The sequence below is a fragment of the Schistocerca americana genome, chromosome 1 (assembly GCF_021461395.2).
Source record: "Schistocerca americana isolate TAMUIC-IGC-003095 chromosome 1, iqSchAmer2.1, whole genome shotgun sequence".
Taxonomy (NCBI): Eukaryota; Metazoa; Arthropoda; class Insecta; order Orthoptera; family Acrididae; genus Schistocerca; species Schistocerca americana.
The window spans coordinates 592,313,987-592,331,277 of NC_060119.1; the positions used below are offsets into that span (position 1 = coordinate 592,313,987).

General features: G+C 41.0%; 1 protein-coding gene across 2 annotated transcripts in view; it reads left to right on the plus strand.

Annotated features, from left to right (window-relative positions):
- LOC124606776 (uncharacterized protein KIAA0825 homolog) overlaps nucleotides 1-17,291 on the plus strand; it is a 176,325-nt gene that overhangs the window by 116,153 nt on the left and 42,881 nt on the right. For both annotated transcript variants that reach the window (XM_047138835.1, XM_047138844.1), the window contains 2 exons: nucleotides 13,724-13,822; nucleotides 15,969-16,261. In XM_047138835.1, coding sequence (XP_046994791.1) covers nucleotides 13,724-13,822; nucleotides 15,969-16,261 — 392 coding nt within the window. The remainder of the gene's footprint in view (nucleotides 1-13,723; nucleotides 13,823-15,968; nucleotides 16,262-17,291) is intronic.

Here is a 17,291-nt window from a genome sequence, read left to right on the forward strand (position 1 = left end):
GAGGCTGTTCATTTGGAATCCATTGGTCTTTGGGAAAGGTAGTGTTCAGTAGCAGTAAGGCCATGGGCATTATTGATGTTAGGGTAAAGAGAGTTGGCATCAGTAGTGACAAGAAAGGCACCCTGTGGTAAAGGAACAGGAACAGTGGAGGGATAGTGGAGGTATCTTTAATATAGGAGGGTAATTTCCAGGTAATAGGCTGAAGGTGGTGTTCTACAAGAGCAGAGATTCTCTCAGTGGGGACACAATAACAGGCCACAATGTGGCGTCTTGGGTGGTTGAGTTGATGGATTTTAGAAAGCATGTAGAAGGTAGGAGTGTGGGGAGTTGTAGGGGTGAGGAGAGAAATAGACTTCATGGAGAGGTTTTGGGATGGGCCTAAGGATTTGAGGAGAGACAGGAGATCCTGCTGGATTTCTGTAATGGTGCCACTGTGGGAGGGTTTGAAGGTGGATGAGTCTGATCATTGGTTGAGTCCTTCTGCCAGGTAATCCTTGTGATCTGAAACAACAGTGGTGGAGCCTTTGTCAGCAGGTAGGATTATAAGGTCTGGATCAGTTTTTAGGTGATGGATTGCAGTTCTTTCTGCAGGTGTAAGGTTAGTTTGCATGTTGACAGATTTGAGGAATGATGGTGAGTCAAAGTTTGAGGTTAAGAAATTCTTGAAAGTTAACAGGGGGTGATTTAGGGACAATGGGGACAGATTGTGGTTGGATGGAGGAGTGAACTGAGTCAGGCAGGGTTCCACATTGGTCTTTGGTAGAGTCTGATTGGCAGGGTTGGTGGTGAAGAAATGTTTCCACTCTAGGGACTGGTAGAAAGAGAGAATGTTTCTAACAAGTATTGCATTATTGTATTTGAGAGTGGGTTAAAAGATGAGACCATTGGAAAGGACTGATACTTCTGTGGGGCTAAGACTTTTGGAGGAAAGGTTAATGACTGTGTTTCAGGTCTGTTTAGGTTCTGGATTCTGTGCAGTGGTGGGAGGGACTTTTTGAGGATGGGGTAAATGTAGTGTGTCTGCGAGACAAGTTTTGACAGTTATGAGGGGACATGGGAAGGTTTGAAGGTTATTGTAAAGGTGGTGGACTGTGGTAGTCCGAGGTGGGAGTAGGAAGTGAACAGGGTTGAGAGTTTTTTGAGGTGGCATTCTTTATGATGCTGTAGATCCTGGAAGGCAAGAGATTCAGTGTGTGTTATGGGATCCAGGAATTTCGAATTGCTTAGCAGGAGAATTTTGTAGATGGAGAGAAGGTTTTGCAAGGAGGTTGTGCCTGATCGATATGGTTTTGCAAGATTATCCATGAGAGGGTTAAAGTCTGGCAGAATCTGAACAGATGGACGTCTTTGTGGAAGGAAAGGTGGCAGCCGGAGATGGTAATTTGATGGTAAGGCTGTTTGGGCAGAATTCCATGAGCCAAGCAACAATGCAGGAACAGTATGAGGGAACGGGTTAAGTCTGTGGATAAGGAAACTTTTCTGTATTGATGCAGATGGATGGAGCAAGGAACCATTGTTGTGGATAAAAAAAAGTGTAAAAATATGTAAGTAATGAAGAATTATGTCCGAAAAAATTCACCCAAACATGTGGGAATAATCACAAAAAGGATTAAATGGACGACATATGAGGAAACCAGATGAGATCTGAGGGAGTAGGCCAATAGTAAAAGGCAAAAGCAAACTGAAATTGGCGTGAAGACACAATGGGATCAAAGAAAAAATAAAACTGATCCCACTTGCTGACATAGACTCTGCCACTGTTGTTTTGAGCCACAAGAATTAGCTGGCAGATGGACTTTGCCAGCTGTCAGATTCATCCACCTACAAACCATCTCACAGTGACCCTAGTCCAGAAAAATCCAGTAGAATCTCCAGTCTCTCCTCAAATTCTTAGGCACATTCCATAACCTCTCCCCAGAACGTATCTCTTTCCTCACCTCTACCACTCCCTGCACTCCTATGTCCTACACGCTTCCTGAAGTCCATAAACCTACCACCAGCCGGCCGAAGTGGCCGTGCGGTTAAAGGTGCTGCAGTCTGGAACCGCAAGACCGATACGGTCGCAGGTTCAAATCCTGCCTCGGGCATGGATGTTTGTGATGTCCTTAGGTTAGTTAGGTTTAACTAGTTCTAAGTTCTAGGGGACTAATGACCTCAGCAGTTGAGTCCCATAGTGCTCAGAGCCATTTGAACCAAACCTACCACCCAGGTCACCCCATTGTGGCCAGTTACTATGTCCCCACTGAGAGAATCTCTGGTCCTCTACACCAACATCTTCAGCTTATTATCTGCAACCTTCCCTCCTATATACAAGATAACAACAATTTCTTCCACTATCTCTCCACAATTCTTATTCCTTTACCACATGGTGCCCTGTTCATCACTATTGTTGCCACATTGCTTTACACTAACATCCCTAATGCTCATGGCATTACTGCTACTGAAAACTATCTTAGTTGATGCCCAACAGATTCCAAGCCAACAACCTCCTCCCTAGTCACCAGACCAACTATATCCTCACCCACAATTACTTCTCCTTTGAAGGTATTACCTACAAACAAATGTAGGGTACAGCTATGGGCACTCAGATGGCACCATCCTATGCCAACTTATTCATGGGCCATTAAGACAAATCCTCCCTAAAAACCCAGAATCCCAAACCCCTACCTGTTTCAGATTCATTGATGACATCTTCATGCTCTGGATCGAGGGTGACTATACCACATCCACATTCCTTCAGCACCTCAACACCTTCTCCCCCACTCGCTTCACCTTGTCCTACTTAACCCAACATGCCACTTTCCTCAATGTTGACCTCCAACTCAAAGATGGCTAGATCAGTACCTCTGTCCAAATCAAACCTACCAACCCCTAGCAATACCTCCATTTCAACAGCTGCCACCCATTCTATACCAAGAAGTCCCTCACATACAGCCTAGCCATCCTTGGCCATTACATCTGTAACGATGAGCAGTCCCTCTCAAAACATATGGGGGGTCTCACTGAGGCCTTCATAGGCCATAATTACCCTCCCAACCTCTTACAAAAACAGATCTTTCATGCCTTATTTTTCCAGTCACCCACCACCTTCCAAAGCCCCACTGTTCGACCACAAGAGAGCATACCCCTCATGACTTAGTAGTACCACCCAGGACTGGAGTACTTAATTACATTCTCTACCCAGATTTTGACTACACCTCATCATACTCTGAAATGAGAAATGCCATACCCACTATCCATCCCACCCTTCCACAGTGGTATTCCGCTGCCTACCGAAACAACGCAGTATCCTCGTCCATCCCTATACAATGCTTGCTCCCAACCTCATGTCACCATGGCTCATATCCCTGTAATAGATCTAGATTCAGGACCTGTCCCATACATCCTCCCACCTACTCAAATCCAGTCACAAACATCACCTGCCCCATCAAAGGCAGGACTATCTGTGAATCCAGTCATGTGATCTATTAGCTAAGCTGCAACCACTGTGCTGCATTCTTTGCGGGCATGACAGCCAACAAGCTGTCTGCCTGCATAAATGGCCACCAACAAATTATGGCCAATAAACAGCTGGACCACCATGTTGCTGAGCATGATGTCCAACACAACACTCTTCATTTTAATGGCCAATAAACAGCTGGACCACCATGTTGCTGAGCATGATGTCCAACACAACACTCTTCATTTTAATGATTGCTTCGCACCCTGTGCCATCTGGATCCTTCACACCAACACCAGGTTTTCTGAATTGCATGGTTTGGAGCTCTCCCTGCAATATATCCTATATTTCCGTAACTCTCCTGGCCTCAACCTTTGTTAGTCTTTGTCCTTAACCATCTAGCCCATTCCTTGTTCCCATTCCAGCACTACATAGCCCTCTATTCCACCAACCCATCCTCAACCTTTTTATTTCTCTTCTATTTTGCTACCCCCCCCCCCCTCCTCCTCCCCACTATCCCTGCCCCTTCTTATAACCTCTCGCCTCTACCTAGCTGCCCTAACCTCTCGCCATCTCAACCCTGTATGCTCCCACAAGCAGCACTTTACCATTCCCCACTCCTACCCTGGTATCCCTCCCACTCCCTGCCCTGCCTCCTCCTTACCCCCACCACCAGAACATCTATGGGTGATAGATCACATTTTGGGGAACAGCTTTTCTAATGGAAAAAAGGCTTTCTGAATCTCTCTGGTGATGCTAGGCATTGTTTCACACTGTTTATGCTCTTGAGTTACGGCAGGGAATCTGTTGTGCTTGTATGCAATGTGCGTTGCCTATCATCCAGTCACATGCCCTGCATGTAAGGTGGTTGGCCAAGCATAATTCCTGATTCACTTCTAAAATATCTTTCTCCACTTAGGGAATCTTTCTCTTATGGATTTCTTTTCAGACATCACTCTATGAGTTTAGTGGGGTAGGTAGTATACTTCACACTTGGTTAGTAGGTCCTGCTAGTTCAGTGAAATATCAATGTCGCAGGTCAACTAATACTGAAAGATGACTAGCATTTCTGGGTAGTGTCAGCAAAAATTTGTCTCTGGCATAAGTTGTTCCCCATAATGTGCTGTGTCAAATCTAGCTGTTTGTCACATTGACAAAGAAACACCCTGTATAAGAGGTTAGCAGAATCTCATAAGTACCTTCCAATAACTTAGAAAACAGATGTAATTTCAGTGGGATTAATTTCTCTGAAAATAACAGTGATATGGATGGGGCACAATGACATTACTAGTAACTTAATTCAAATTAATTTCTGTTGATAGTGGTATAGTGACAGAGGAACTAAAACCAAAATCTCAAGTAAGGGATGATACTTTACTCAAATATACTACCTGTTTTATAAAGAAACATTGTCTTCAAAACTTTGACATCTCACAGGGATTACAGAAATTCTAAAATCTCTAAGCATGACAATTTTTGTGTGATCTGAGAGCTGTCCAAGACCTTTTCTTTGTTATGAGCACACAGCATATATTGGGTCAAAGAACATCAGATTATATAAAGCAATCGAAACTCCAGGGTGCATTATCAGCAATGTAATGAACACATAGATTGCTACTAACTGTAAAGATGGCACATTAAATTGCAGACACACACAACAAAAAAGCCACCTACACATTTGCTTTCAGCCATGACTGCAACATACCATAAAGACGGCATATTGAGTTGCATATAGGCACAGTTAAAAGTCAGTTATACATTAGCTTTCAGCCCCACCCTTCCCCAGAAAAAGAAACACACTCACATTCATTCATACAAGCAAGCACACCTCAATCACACAACCACCACCTCCAGCAGCTTGGATCGCGTCATGCTGTTGGAGATGGCGGTCATCTGTTTGCATCCTAATGTGCCATTTTTATGGTAAGTGACAATCTATCTTTTTCTAAGATCATTAAATTATATATCGTCTTATTTGCAGCAATAAACATGGGTGAATATAAATAATATCTAAAGAGATATTAAAATTTTGTCTTCATTTGATAAGCCAAACTGTGGGCCTGTCCATGCTCTGAGGTATATTTCCTGAAAACTTCATTGTGTGACAGACAAAAAGGCTCATATGACCACCATCTCTGGCAGCTTTGACCAGAATGCAACAGTCATCAACTAAACATGATAGTTTTGTTACCTCTGTTTTTCTTAATTCACCTTTATGATTTATTTTGTTGAAACTTTTTATTTAAAGAGACAGTGGACTTTGTAAATCTTAATAGTACACAACAGGAAAATTAATTTGGATGAATAAGTATGCATCTTCCCTACGAAACTGAGTCTCATAGATCCTGCAACAGTAAATAATAGGCACCAAACCCATTAAATAAATTTTTAAAACATATTCAATGAAGCATTTTATAAATCTTTTTGGGAATACTATCCCTCGTTTTATTGTTTATAAATAATATTAAGTTTCATATAAAACTATGGCTATTGATTTCTACAGGCTATTACTTTTTCAAAGCTCATAGTAAATTGCATTTAAAGCAATATGACAAAATGATGAAAGTATGTCAGAGACTTTACAGATTGAAGAAGTAAAATTGGTCTAGAGAAATTTTGTTTATTCTTATAGTGATGTTTGGTATGCACATAATATTTTATTTCTTCTATATTAATAGCTTTCCTTACTTGCATGACTTAAATTGTTGTATTTACAATGGAATTCAGAGTATTACCTTAAAGGACCAATCAACAGGAATAAAAGTCAATTCAGAATGGGAGACCATAAAATACGGTGCCACTTGATGCCCAGTGTTTTGATACATCCTCTTTTGGACACAGTTAAATTATCTGTCAGAGATGTTAATGAGTTTATGAAATACTAGAAAATTTGCTCATGATACAAGAACCTTATTATGTATCAAGGCTATCTATACCAAATACTGCCAAGATAAGGTGTATATTATTACCACAGCAAAGGTCATAGTACGAGGACATGTTGAAAAGCAATGCCTCCAGGCTTTTTATATGAAAATTCTTAACGCTTTTTAAACATAACAAATGATATTAAAATTCTACTCCTGCCACCCCTCCCTCCCACATTCCTAGCCAGCAAACTGGCTGCTTCCCTCCAAGCCACACCCAACCACCCCAAGTTCTTCTCCCTGCCTCCCATCTTTTGTGTGTGTGTGTGTGTGTGTGTGTGTGTGTCTGTCCTTTATTCCTCAACTTAGTCACCCTGACAGTGAACATGTTTCTCTCAACAACTGACCAGTTTGTTGATGTTAGAGTTGAAAGAGTCACAACCTCGCCTCTGCTTGCACTGCTTCATCATTGTCAAAGTGAAGGCCTTGAAGGTGAAAATTGGATGGAACTAAATCGAGTCAGTATGGAGGATGATCGATGAAATGAATCCAAGGCACTGGATTCTTGCAGATAACGCAGCACTCATATGCGGTCTGGCATTGTCATGCTGAAAGAGAGGGTGCTCCATGTGTGGATGATCTCATCGGATTTGAAACTCTATTAGAACACACTGTTTCTCATGCACCAACATAGTTCCATAATAATGTATGTTTTATTTAGAAAGCTTTAAGGATTTTCACATAAAAAATTCAGAGGCATCTTTTCAGAATACCCTTATAATATGCCCATAAAATTATCCAGCCCTTATCTGTGCTTGTGTTCAACTTTACCCTCATTTGTGTTTGGGGAAACAAGACACTAGATGCCATATTGATATATTGGGAAAAGTTTTACATTTAATTTCGTCAGTGTCTACCCGTAAATCTCTTTCAATTGTTCTTCTCATGAGCTATCTTTTAATAGTGAGTTTAATTCATCAGAGCTGAAATGATTCTGTTAGACAGTATTTGTATTTTGTGGCTTAAATCTATCATTAAATATGTGACCATCATCATCATTTAAACAGTTTACTATTATTTTTCACCTAATGTACTAAAAGTAATTGATTAAAAAAAATTGCTGTTAGCAGGTGCAGTATGACTTTATGTGAGCAATAATACACTCCTGGAAATTGAAATAAGAACACCGTGAATTCATTGTCCCAGGAAGGGGAAACTTTATTGACACATTCCTGGGGTCAGATACATCACATGATCACACTGACAGAACCACAGGCACATAGACACAGGCAACAGAGCATGCACAATGTCGGCACTAGTACAGTGTATATCCACCTTTCGCAGCAATGCAGGCTGCTATTCTCCCATGGAGACGATCGTAGAGATGCTGGATGTAGTCCTGTGGAACGGCTTGCCATGCCATTTCCACCTGGCGCCTCAGTTGGACCATTCAATCAAATGGTTTAGAAGAAATAATTATGCATGTGGAGTGTTTATTGGATAATAATTTGTAACAGATTTTTATAAATTGCAATAAATAAGTCAATTTGTATGGCAAAGCACATATCTGTAAACCGAGAAGCTGTGGACTCGATCCCAGTCAAACCATGGAAATTTTTCAGTTTGCATTTAATCTAGGCATCACCTCTCAATGATATGAAGATTCTCCAGCAATGTGAAATGATATCAGATTTCAGGTGTAATTGTAGGTCTTCTTTACCTGGCAGGTTTACTGGTGTAGGTTAGGAACATGCAAGTCACTGAAGCTGTATCCAGTTGAGGGTCTTGCACCTAAGCCACATGAAAACATTATTATTAGTAATAGTATTACTTACTTACTTACCCAGCAGTTAGCAGCCCTGTAGACAATGTACTGCATCTAAAATTATTATTATTATTACATTCAGTCAGGGATATCTGACAGAAAATCAGTACTACATTCTCCACAGATAATGAGTCTGCAGTTAATCCTGAACAGCTTTATCAATATGCTGTGGAACTCTTGAATGTTATCATATCTGATATAATGTTTGTTCAGTTTGTGAGTGCTGCTTCTCTGAAATTCTGAACTGCTGCTTCATAATGTGGACTTCTTCATCACTGAAACTGTTCCTGTGCCCAAATGTGGAAGCTTTTATGTATGTTCAACTTTCTGCTACATAATAGCAAGCACTTCTTCGGAAATACAGTTACTTTGCTTTTTCAATATGTACTGCAACTATTGCACCAAGGTCACTGGGGGTATCCTGAACTAAACTCCTGGCTCGCAGGATCACTTATTGGCTGGGCGTGAACCAGGAGACTGAATGACTCTCCCAAACATCTCCATTCTGCCAAAGCCAGCTGGCTGCCCCACAACATTCATTTGCCTCTTGGCCCCCATCTGCTCGCCCTTGGGAGTGGGTAAACATTGATTTTGATGGGCCAGTGTTTCACACCATGTTCTTGATAGTGGTTGACACCTACTCCAGATTTCCATATATTGTCTGATGCAATGCCATGTCAGCCACCAACACCATCACAGCCTTAGTAAAACTTGTGATTGAAAGTCTGCCAGAAGTTCTTGTAGCTGACAATGGCCCACAATTTCATAGTGAGGAGTTTCATGCTTTCTGGCCCAGCATAGAAGTACCCACATTCCAGGGCCCCCTTCCATCCACAATCTAATGGAGAAGCCAAGAGGATGGTTCACACTTTTAAAACTCAGATGAAGGAATACCTTCAGCATCATTCCACTGATGCATCACTAACTTTTTTTGACCAGTTGCGGGTCGACACTCACCAGAGACAAAAGTCCAGCAGAACTTCTCCATGGACCCTCCCTGGACTCTCTCGAGCATCTTCATACTGACTCCATGGCCAGCACCACCATTGCCTCCTTCAAAGTTCTGCACTGGGACTTAGGTGTGGGCAAAAGGGTTTGGCCAGCAACCAGCCTGGATTCCAGGAACAATCATCCAGCATGGGGCCAGAAGGTTTTCCATGCACAGCTTCTGAACTGGGAGGCTCTGTGACATGCCAATCAACTTCGTCACCACCTAGTTTCCCGACAGTTTTTTTCCATCCTCCTCTCTGCACCACCGTTACCAGCCACCTAGTTCCCATCCTACCCCAAGCCACCCAGCCAGTGTAACACAAGGCATATACATGCCTTTTTCCCACAGCCAGCTGATCAACACTACACCCCAATTAGAGAAAATCACCCCAGACTTTGCCCAGCCCCAGAGGCTGCCCTTCCAGACTATGGGATGTCACCCGATCACCAACCTTGAGTATTTCTGGATGAAGATGAAGACATGCCACTGGCTCCTCCTGCTCCAATTGCTCTGCTGCCAAGGTCAACACCATACAACCTTACCCCTCAGCCTGGGTGTTTTCTTTCATATGCTCCTGTGCCCCGAGTCACTAACACTGCTGAGGACTCGGAGGAGGATGCCATGCTTGTGGTAGTCATTTGCAGTAAATTTTTTCCTGTTTCCCCAAGGTGGAAGGGGTATCGTATCCACCACTATTAAAGCTCTGCACCAAGCTGCTGTGCACTCCATTATGCAAGGCCAAGAAACCTATCGTTGGCCACACTTCTCCATGTGTGGCCCACTGTTAACATTGCAGGCAGTCTTCACTTGGGCACGTTTCAAACCACAGCGACTGGCCACCCATAACACTCAGAAAATACAGCGACCCCAGCTACCAGCTCCATTAACTATGGAGCGTTATTTAACGCCACTACTTACGTCTACAAGACAATTTTCATCATGCTATGTTCTACTCCTCAACTAGGAAGTGCTATACTGCAGTGGATCTGCTGTTCAATGTTGATTTGGCTGCACTCTGGACTTAGAATCCAAATGCTATACTGGACCTTGGACTTCAACATTCACTAAGCTTAGTATGTCAACAGACTTATGATTTCTGCCAAAATTCAGCATTTAACTTGCACTTCCTGCACAATGGTATAACCATCATCAATTTATATAATTTCCATAAAGTGTTCATCTAAACTTGGTGCTTGGTAACAGAATTATTTTGTATCAGTGTTGTGTCAATAAACCGTAGAACAGTGATATATTCACTTTGTTATCCCTGGTTGTAACAAATGCACTTAGCTTTTCACTCTTATTAATGATATTTTGTCAGTAATCTCTGTCTCCTATTTTCCACCTTTAAGCTCTCGGGTTCTCAAACTGTGTCTGATGTCATCCCCAACAATCAATCTTTCCCTCTCATTCCATCCGGGAAGTCTCCATTGACCAGGTGTTCTGGGTGGCTTTTCTGAACTCTCTCCATTTCCTCCATCTCACCAGTCCTTTTCCTTCACTCCTCTTCTTCCCCTTCAATCCTTCTGCAAGCAGAGGCATCCACTGGCTCCAAAAGCTCATGAATTTCAATAGATTTTTATGTGTGTTCTCCTGCCTCTGCTTTTTTATTTTAAAAGGTGGAGCCCCTCCACGCCCACGCCGGCATGATGGCCAACTCGAAAGGTCTACTGTCATTTCTGCATAAGGGTTTGTTTTCACTAAAATGAGGTGTCGCAGGATGTGGGTACTGCGATGTTTGCATATGTCTGGTTAAGGTTAACCATTAATATGTGCTCACTTGGATATAGATTGGGTCAAAAGTCAAACGAAGGGTAGCGGTTTGAAGGGCAGAGGGAAAAAAGTGCCAAGGCAAGAGCCAAGGAAAAAACAAACCTCTGCAATAGTTAGGTCAGTTGGTAAGAGCAGTATCTGATGTCTTGCTGCCTGTGACAGGTCATGCAAGGGTAGGCTTTGTTAGTAGTGGGTATCATGCATGTCGATACCTTTGACATTGTGTGGTGCTGTTACTCAGTGGCTGCCGCTAGGTGCCGGTGTAGATCTCTCGGTCAGCTTGATGAGTGGATCTTTTTATCCATCCAGTTACATTATACTTCCAAAAACTGATTATTTTCATTGCTATACACAGCCATGTTTTGTAGTCAATAATTGATTGTCATGTTCTGATACGCCATTTACTATCATATTTACATCTAAATCGCTGAAGGTGCCTGGGTATTAGAATTGATTGTTGTATTATGACCTTCATTTGTCATTGGAAACATTTTTATTATTATTTATTATTACCATTTATTACCAATTCTATGCCATTCACCAGCCACAGCTGGACAGACAGCATCAAGATACAACATTAGCAAAATACATGAATACAACTTTACTATGATAGTAATTTAATACCGCAAGACATATTTAAGTTATAAATTAGATTACAATTATATCACAACTATAAAATAGATACAAGTGTATAATGAAATTAAATATAACGGTTGCTGTTGGAGTCATGGAACTGAGCTGCAGCTCAAGTAAACACTATACTATTACTAGAGAAGAATTCTTCAATATTGTAGAAGGTTTGCTCTTTTAGCTTGCACAAAATAGTAGTTTTAAACTGCTCCCATGGTAAAGACTGAATGTGATCAGGTAGAGCATTAAACAATTTTAGGGCCACCATTGGGAAGCTGTTTTGTGTCTTTGCTAATCAACACCTTGGCATGTCAATACTGTCTTTGTTGTGAGTGCTATATTCGTGAACTTCATTTCTCTTTCTGTAAGTATCATGGTTTCTGTTGTATCTGTAATTGGAGAAACGACGACGACATCGATGTAGCAAGTAGGTAGCCCAACACGAGACTGCCAGGCATGGTGTCGTATGCGGCTATATAGGGCGAGTGGCGGAGGAATATGCCCGCCGTAACCAAGTCCACTTGTCGTCTCCTGTTATGATTGGCGGCACGGCCTCACATAACTGTCTCTCTGGAGAATGCTGGCCGAGGTTTCCATGACAGTGTCGAGGTACTCAGTGTGTGAGGTCCACGCTCTGCGCCTGCACTTTACAGCTGTGCAGAGCTGCGCATAAGCGGGGCGTGCCGGCCATTGGCTGTATGATGTAAAGACCGCAGCCACGCAGCTGCAGGTGCCACGGTGTGGGCATTGACTATACCACAGTTTCTCTTTATGTGGAAGAGGCAGTTCAATATATACTGGCTGTAAACAGTCAGAACTCCTAACCTGGTGAAAATTGGTTTACAGTGGTCTGTTTTTTGCTTGAAGTAGTGATCCTCATTGCTTTCTTTTGCAGTAAAAGCACATTCTTGCAGCCTGCAGAATGGCCCCAAAACAACAGCCCACAACTGATGTGGCTTTGGAACATTGCATAGTACACAGTTAGAAGGTACTGTTCCAGTACTATACTTTTCTGTTTCCTCAAGAGGCAGAGGATGCATGAAAGTTTGGAACATACATGTTTGGTGTGCTGTTGCCAGGTTAATTTGGTATCAATGAGAAAGCCCAGAAGTTTAATATCTGCTGTGTTACCCAGTGCTCCAGAATTGCTGAGGATGCAATCATCCTCTTGAGTTTTTTCTTCATTAATTTTCATTTTGCTCATGGTAAACCAGGCCTTAGCTTGATTGAACAAGACTTCTGCTTGTTGGACTGCCTGTTCAACATTCTCTCCTTTTGAGAACAAGGTTGCATCATCTGCAAACTGCAAGGTGTGCCCATTGGAGCCTATGTCATTTACAAAGATAAGGAACAGCAGGGGCCCTATTATTGATCCCTGTGGCACACCATGCTCTGTCACCTGTTTCTCAGGTAAGATTCAAGAGTTTGCAGGACAGATCCCCCTACATTATATGTTTTTAGCTTTCTGAGCAAGGCCTTATGTGGGATGCAGTCAAATGCCTTACTAAGGTCACAGAGTACTAGTGCTATAGACTCTTTGTTTTCAAAACGCTGACTTATGTTTATAACTAAGTCAAGTACAGCTGCTGTTGTTCTCCTGACCTTCTGAAAGCCATGTTGCACATAATAAAAGAGACTATTTCCTTCAAAGTAACTTAATAGTTGTTCTTTCATTATTGATTCCATCACCTTCACTAGTACTGGTATTATAGATATGGGCCTGTAGCTTGACACTTCATGTGGACTGCCTTTTTTGTAAACAGGCACAGTGTGTGCTACTTTCAGGAAGTCGTATTGTAGTAATTCAAACTGAGAGAATAACAACGGTAAGCATCATTAGTTCTGTATGATAGGAATCAATGCTAACATCACTACAAATAATTTATCCAGATAAGTTTGCAAAAATTATTAAAACTCTTTCCTAGTAGCTTGATGAAATTTACGAATGTATTAATGTAGCTTGTAAAACTAGTACTACTATCTTGGATACATTTATCTGTGATGATTCATGTTATTATTTTTAATTTGTAACTGTGCTATTCAGGTAAAATTACTAGATACTGAATACAGGGAATAAATCAATTTCAAGGAAATTTATTTGTTATCTTTTACAGTGTACAGTTTTCCATTGTTTTGTTTGTGTGTGTGTCAATACTTTTTACAAGAAAGATAAATTAAGCTTCTTGTTTTCTGTTTTCCAGATATGGAATCAGAATAGGCCACCATGGGTACAAGCACTTCTGAGACCATTAGAGTCATTAGTTTTTCCCATCACACAAACACTCATCTGTGCTGTGAAGGTTATTTGTCGCTTCTTTCTGATTTACTAAATAATCCATGCATGAAAATTGTCTAAATTATTCACCTTCTGTTTAATTATATCTCAATAAAAATATCTTGCTTAAATTGAATGTTGTGCTATGAAATGTTAAACTTTGTGAAAAATCTTGATTTGGCACAGTAGCTGCTTTGTTTGTGTGTGTGTCAATACTTTTTACAACAAAGATAAATTAAGCTTCTTGTTTTCTTTATTAAAAGTAGCAGTTTTAGTGAAATGGCAGACCATCTCAATGCATAAAAAATGCATTAATTGTAGGACATCTATCCAGTTATGATCAGTCTAGCTGCATGCTATTCATCAACTTCACTAAAATTATTGAGTGCAAGGAAGTACATGATTTATACATTGGAAAACACATTAAAGGTTAAAGCACAATGCCTTGTGCTTCACTCTGTTAACATATTGCACTTGGTCATATGCACTCCAATAAATGTCTAAAGCATAAATATGGTTTGCTTTTTGACAGGAACTAGTAGTTTTAATATTGACATACAGATAATTTATGACAAATCATGATTTTTCAAAAATATTTAATATCTGTAAAGCATTGTCTACTTGAAGTAATAAAATTTTGTGCCAGTAAAATCTAAACTATCAAATCTAATCTGTAAAAGTAGCAAGCCCCGAGCATATACGAGGGTTATTCCAAAAGTAAGGTCCGATCGGTCGCGAAATTGAAACGACTATGAAAATCCGATAAAGCTTTGCACAGATGTGTTGGGTAGTGTCTCTAGTATAACCCCAGTTAGCATCACGTCGCTCTTCTCATTTCTGAGCTCGCAGTGAGTGCGTAAAGATGTCTAGAAAATAGTGTCTGCCGCCAAGTACGAGGGCCTGGTGAGAAATTTCGCCTGAAGCTATGCAGCCAACATTACATAACTGTCGTGCTGTTTCGTCTTCACGACAATTCTCAGCCGCATTCTGCAGGGGCAATGAAGATGCTCCTGCATCGTTTTCAAATGGAAATGTTAGATTACCCACAATACAGTCCGCAATTGTCTCCCCCTGAGTTTCATCTCTGGTCACATGAACCGCTGTCTTTGACGACAACATTTTGACACAGACAACGAGGTGTAGGCCAGCGTGGAGAATTGGCGGAAAGCACTGGCGGCTGCCTTCTATGATGAGGCTATTGAAAAGTTGGTACAACGCTATGACAAAAGTCTAAGTCAGAACGGCGACTACGTAGAGAAGTAGCTGAAAGGTGTAGCTAATTGTTACAAGTAAAACATTTCTGATGTTCACTGTGGTTTCAATTTGGCAATCAATCGGACCTTACTTTTGGAATAACCCTCGTACTTTAAAGGTGAAAATGAAATGCTTGGCTTGAACTATAAGGAGAACAGTAGTATCTTGGCTCTGTAATTCAAAAAATTAATGAATCAAAAGGGAGTTACTCATATGCCATGCTACCAAAATATTGTTCAACTCTCATCCATCATCTGAGACAGAAATTAAACATATCACTGATAGCCTGAAGGATAATAAAGCATTTGGAGAGGACTTAACAGTGGCGATGCTCTTGAAACTGGTAACTAAAGATACTCTGACCAAACTAAGTGAACTCTTTCAGGGGACATGGAGAGAGAGTAGGATACCCTCTGAATGATCATTGGCACTAATCCACCCATTCCATCAAAAGGGAGACAAAACGGGTGCCAATAATTACAAGGGTATTTCATCCAGAATTCTGATAAACAGATTCTGAGTGACTCATTGTCAAAAGTGAAATTCATTGGTGAGATCACAGACTCCTTTGAAATCAAAACTGTCATCAGACAAGGTGATGGACTCTCTCTGCTTCTTTTTAACTGTCTTGTGGATAATGTCATTTGGAATGGAGGAAGACCCTGAGCCAAGAAGAGGGAAATGAAGAACAGTCCAGACTAGGTCCCAAACTGAAAAAGGTGTAAGCTGATTGTATACCCTTTGCCAATAACCTAGCATTTTCACCAACAATAAAGGAGTCAGTAAGGGTAAAGAATGCTTTTGTTCTGTTTCAGATAGATAAATATCCAGATAGATATAAGGCATGTATTAAAATCTCAACTATTGTCTTTCATGAATTCTTGCCCAACTTATGATAAAGTTTTTACTTTTTCTAGGATGGTGCCAGTACAGACCAGGCTATGATACTGGCACTGGACTGTGTGGGACAAATTGTGGAGTGTGTACCCCCACATCTACTGTGTGCTGCAGCCCTTATTGAGGAGATGGTACCTGCAGATGTGCACCCAATGGCTGGTTCTGTGGCACTGCAGCTCATTCTGTCTGCCTTGTACTCACAGCTGCAACAACATTCTGGATCGAGCATGGCACTCTCAGAGGCACTCTGTGACCTAGGACAAAACACCAAACAAACAGAGAAGATACAAGCACTTGTCATGAAGATAAATGAGTATGTTACTTTGACGACCTGAAGCTAAGAGAAAAATAATGCTCATTTTTAATATCTGTGCATACTTTTCTTACCCCTTTGTCTCAAATTCCTACTGGGAAACAAATAACAAAATTGTAGAAATTAAAGTTTATTTTTGAGTTGCTCTGTTAATCTTGGATCCCCTTTGGTTCCACTGATAAATGTACTGCTTTGTGTGAGGCTGTGCTACCTTTGCTGTTTCATATATGTGCCCCAAGTGTTAAGTAAATAGACTGTTGATCCTATCACCATGAGTGCATACTAAGTAATGTGATGCTAATTCTCACAGGTTTGCTTTAACTGGCAGGAAATAGCAATCCAGAAACCATGTAAAAATTTTACTGGCCTATTATCACACCAAAACATAATTACACTCTCCTATAACGTGCTTGCAAGATAGTATCTTTATATAATCCTTAGCCCATATCCATAGAGACTGCAAAGATAAAATTAGACAAAGAACTGCTTACACAAGGTATTATAAGCTATCATTCTTCCCATGTTCCAACTGTGAATGTAACAGAAAGAAACTATAAAGAGAGAAAGGACTTTTAGCTGTCAATTCTAAGTTCTGAAATCAACATTTCATTACTACAGTGATGAGAATCATATTTATGACATGTGCTACAAATTACAAGATGAAATTACAGTTTCTGCAAGACCTTATTTTGTTGGCATTACAGCTGGATAGTAGTGATTTTCCGTCTCTTAAAGCAAGAATCATGACTTGACAATGGTGTTATGATGGAGAGTATCTTGTGTTACGTTGGCTTGGAACAGTGAACTCACATTATGAGCCTATTTGAATTAGTGAAATATTGGAACCAGAGCTTAATCATAAAATATAATGACTGGGTTCAACAGGTACCATGTGACAGACAGTACGACAGGGAATTTTGTGCCATTGGGTGTTAGAATTCTCACTGTGTGGCTGTCCCTTTAAACAGTCTGTGTAGTCAGTCACTCCCATGCATTCAGTAAACTCAAATTTATTTCCCTGACTGCATGA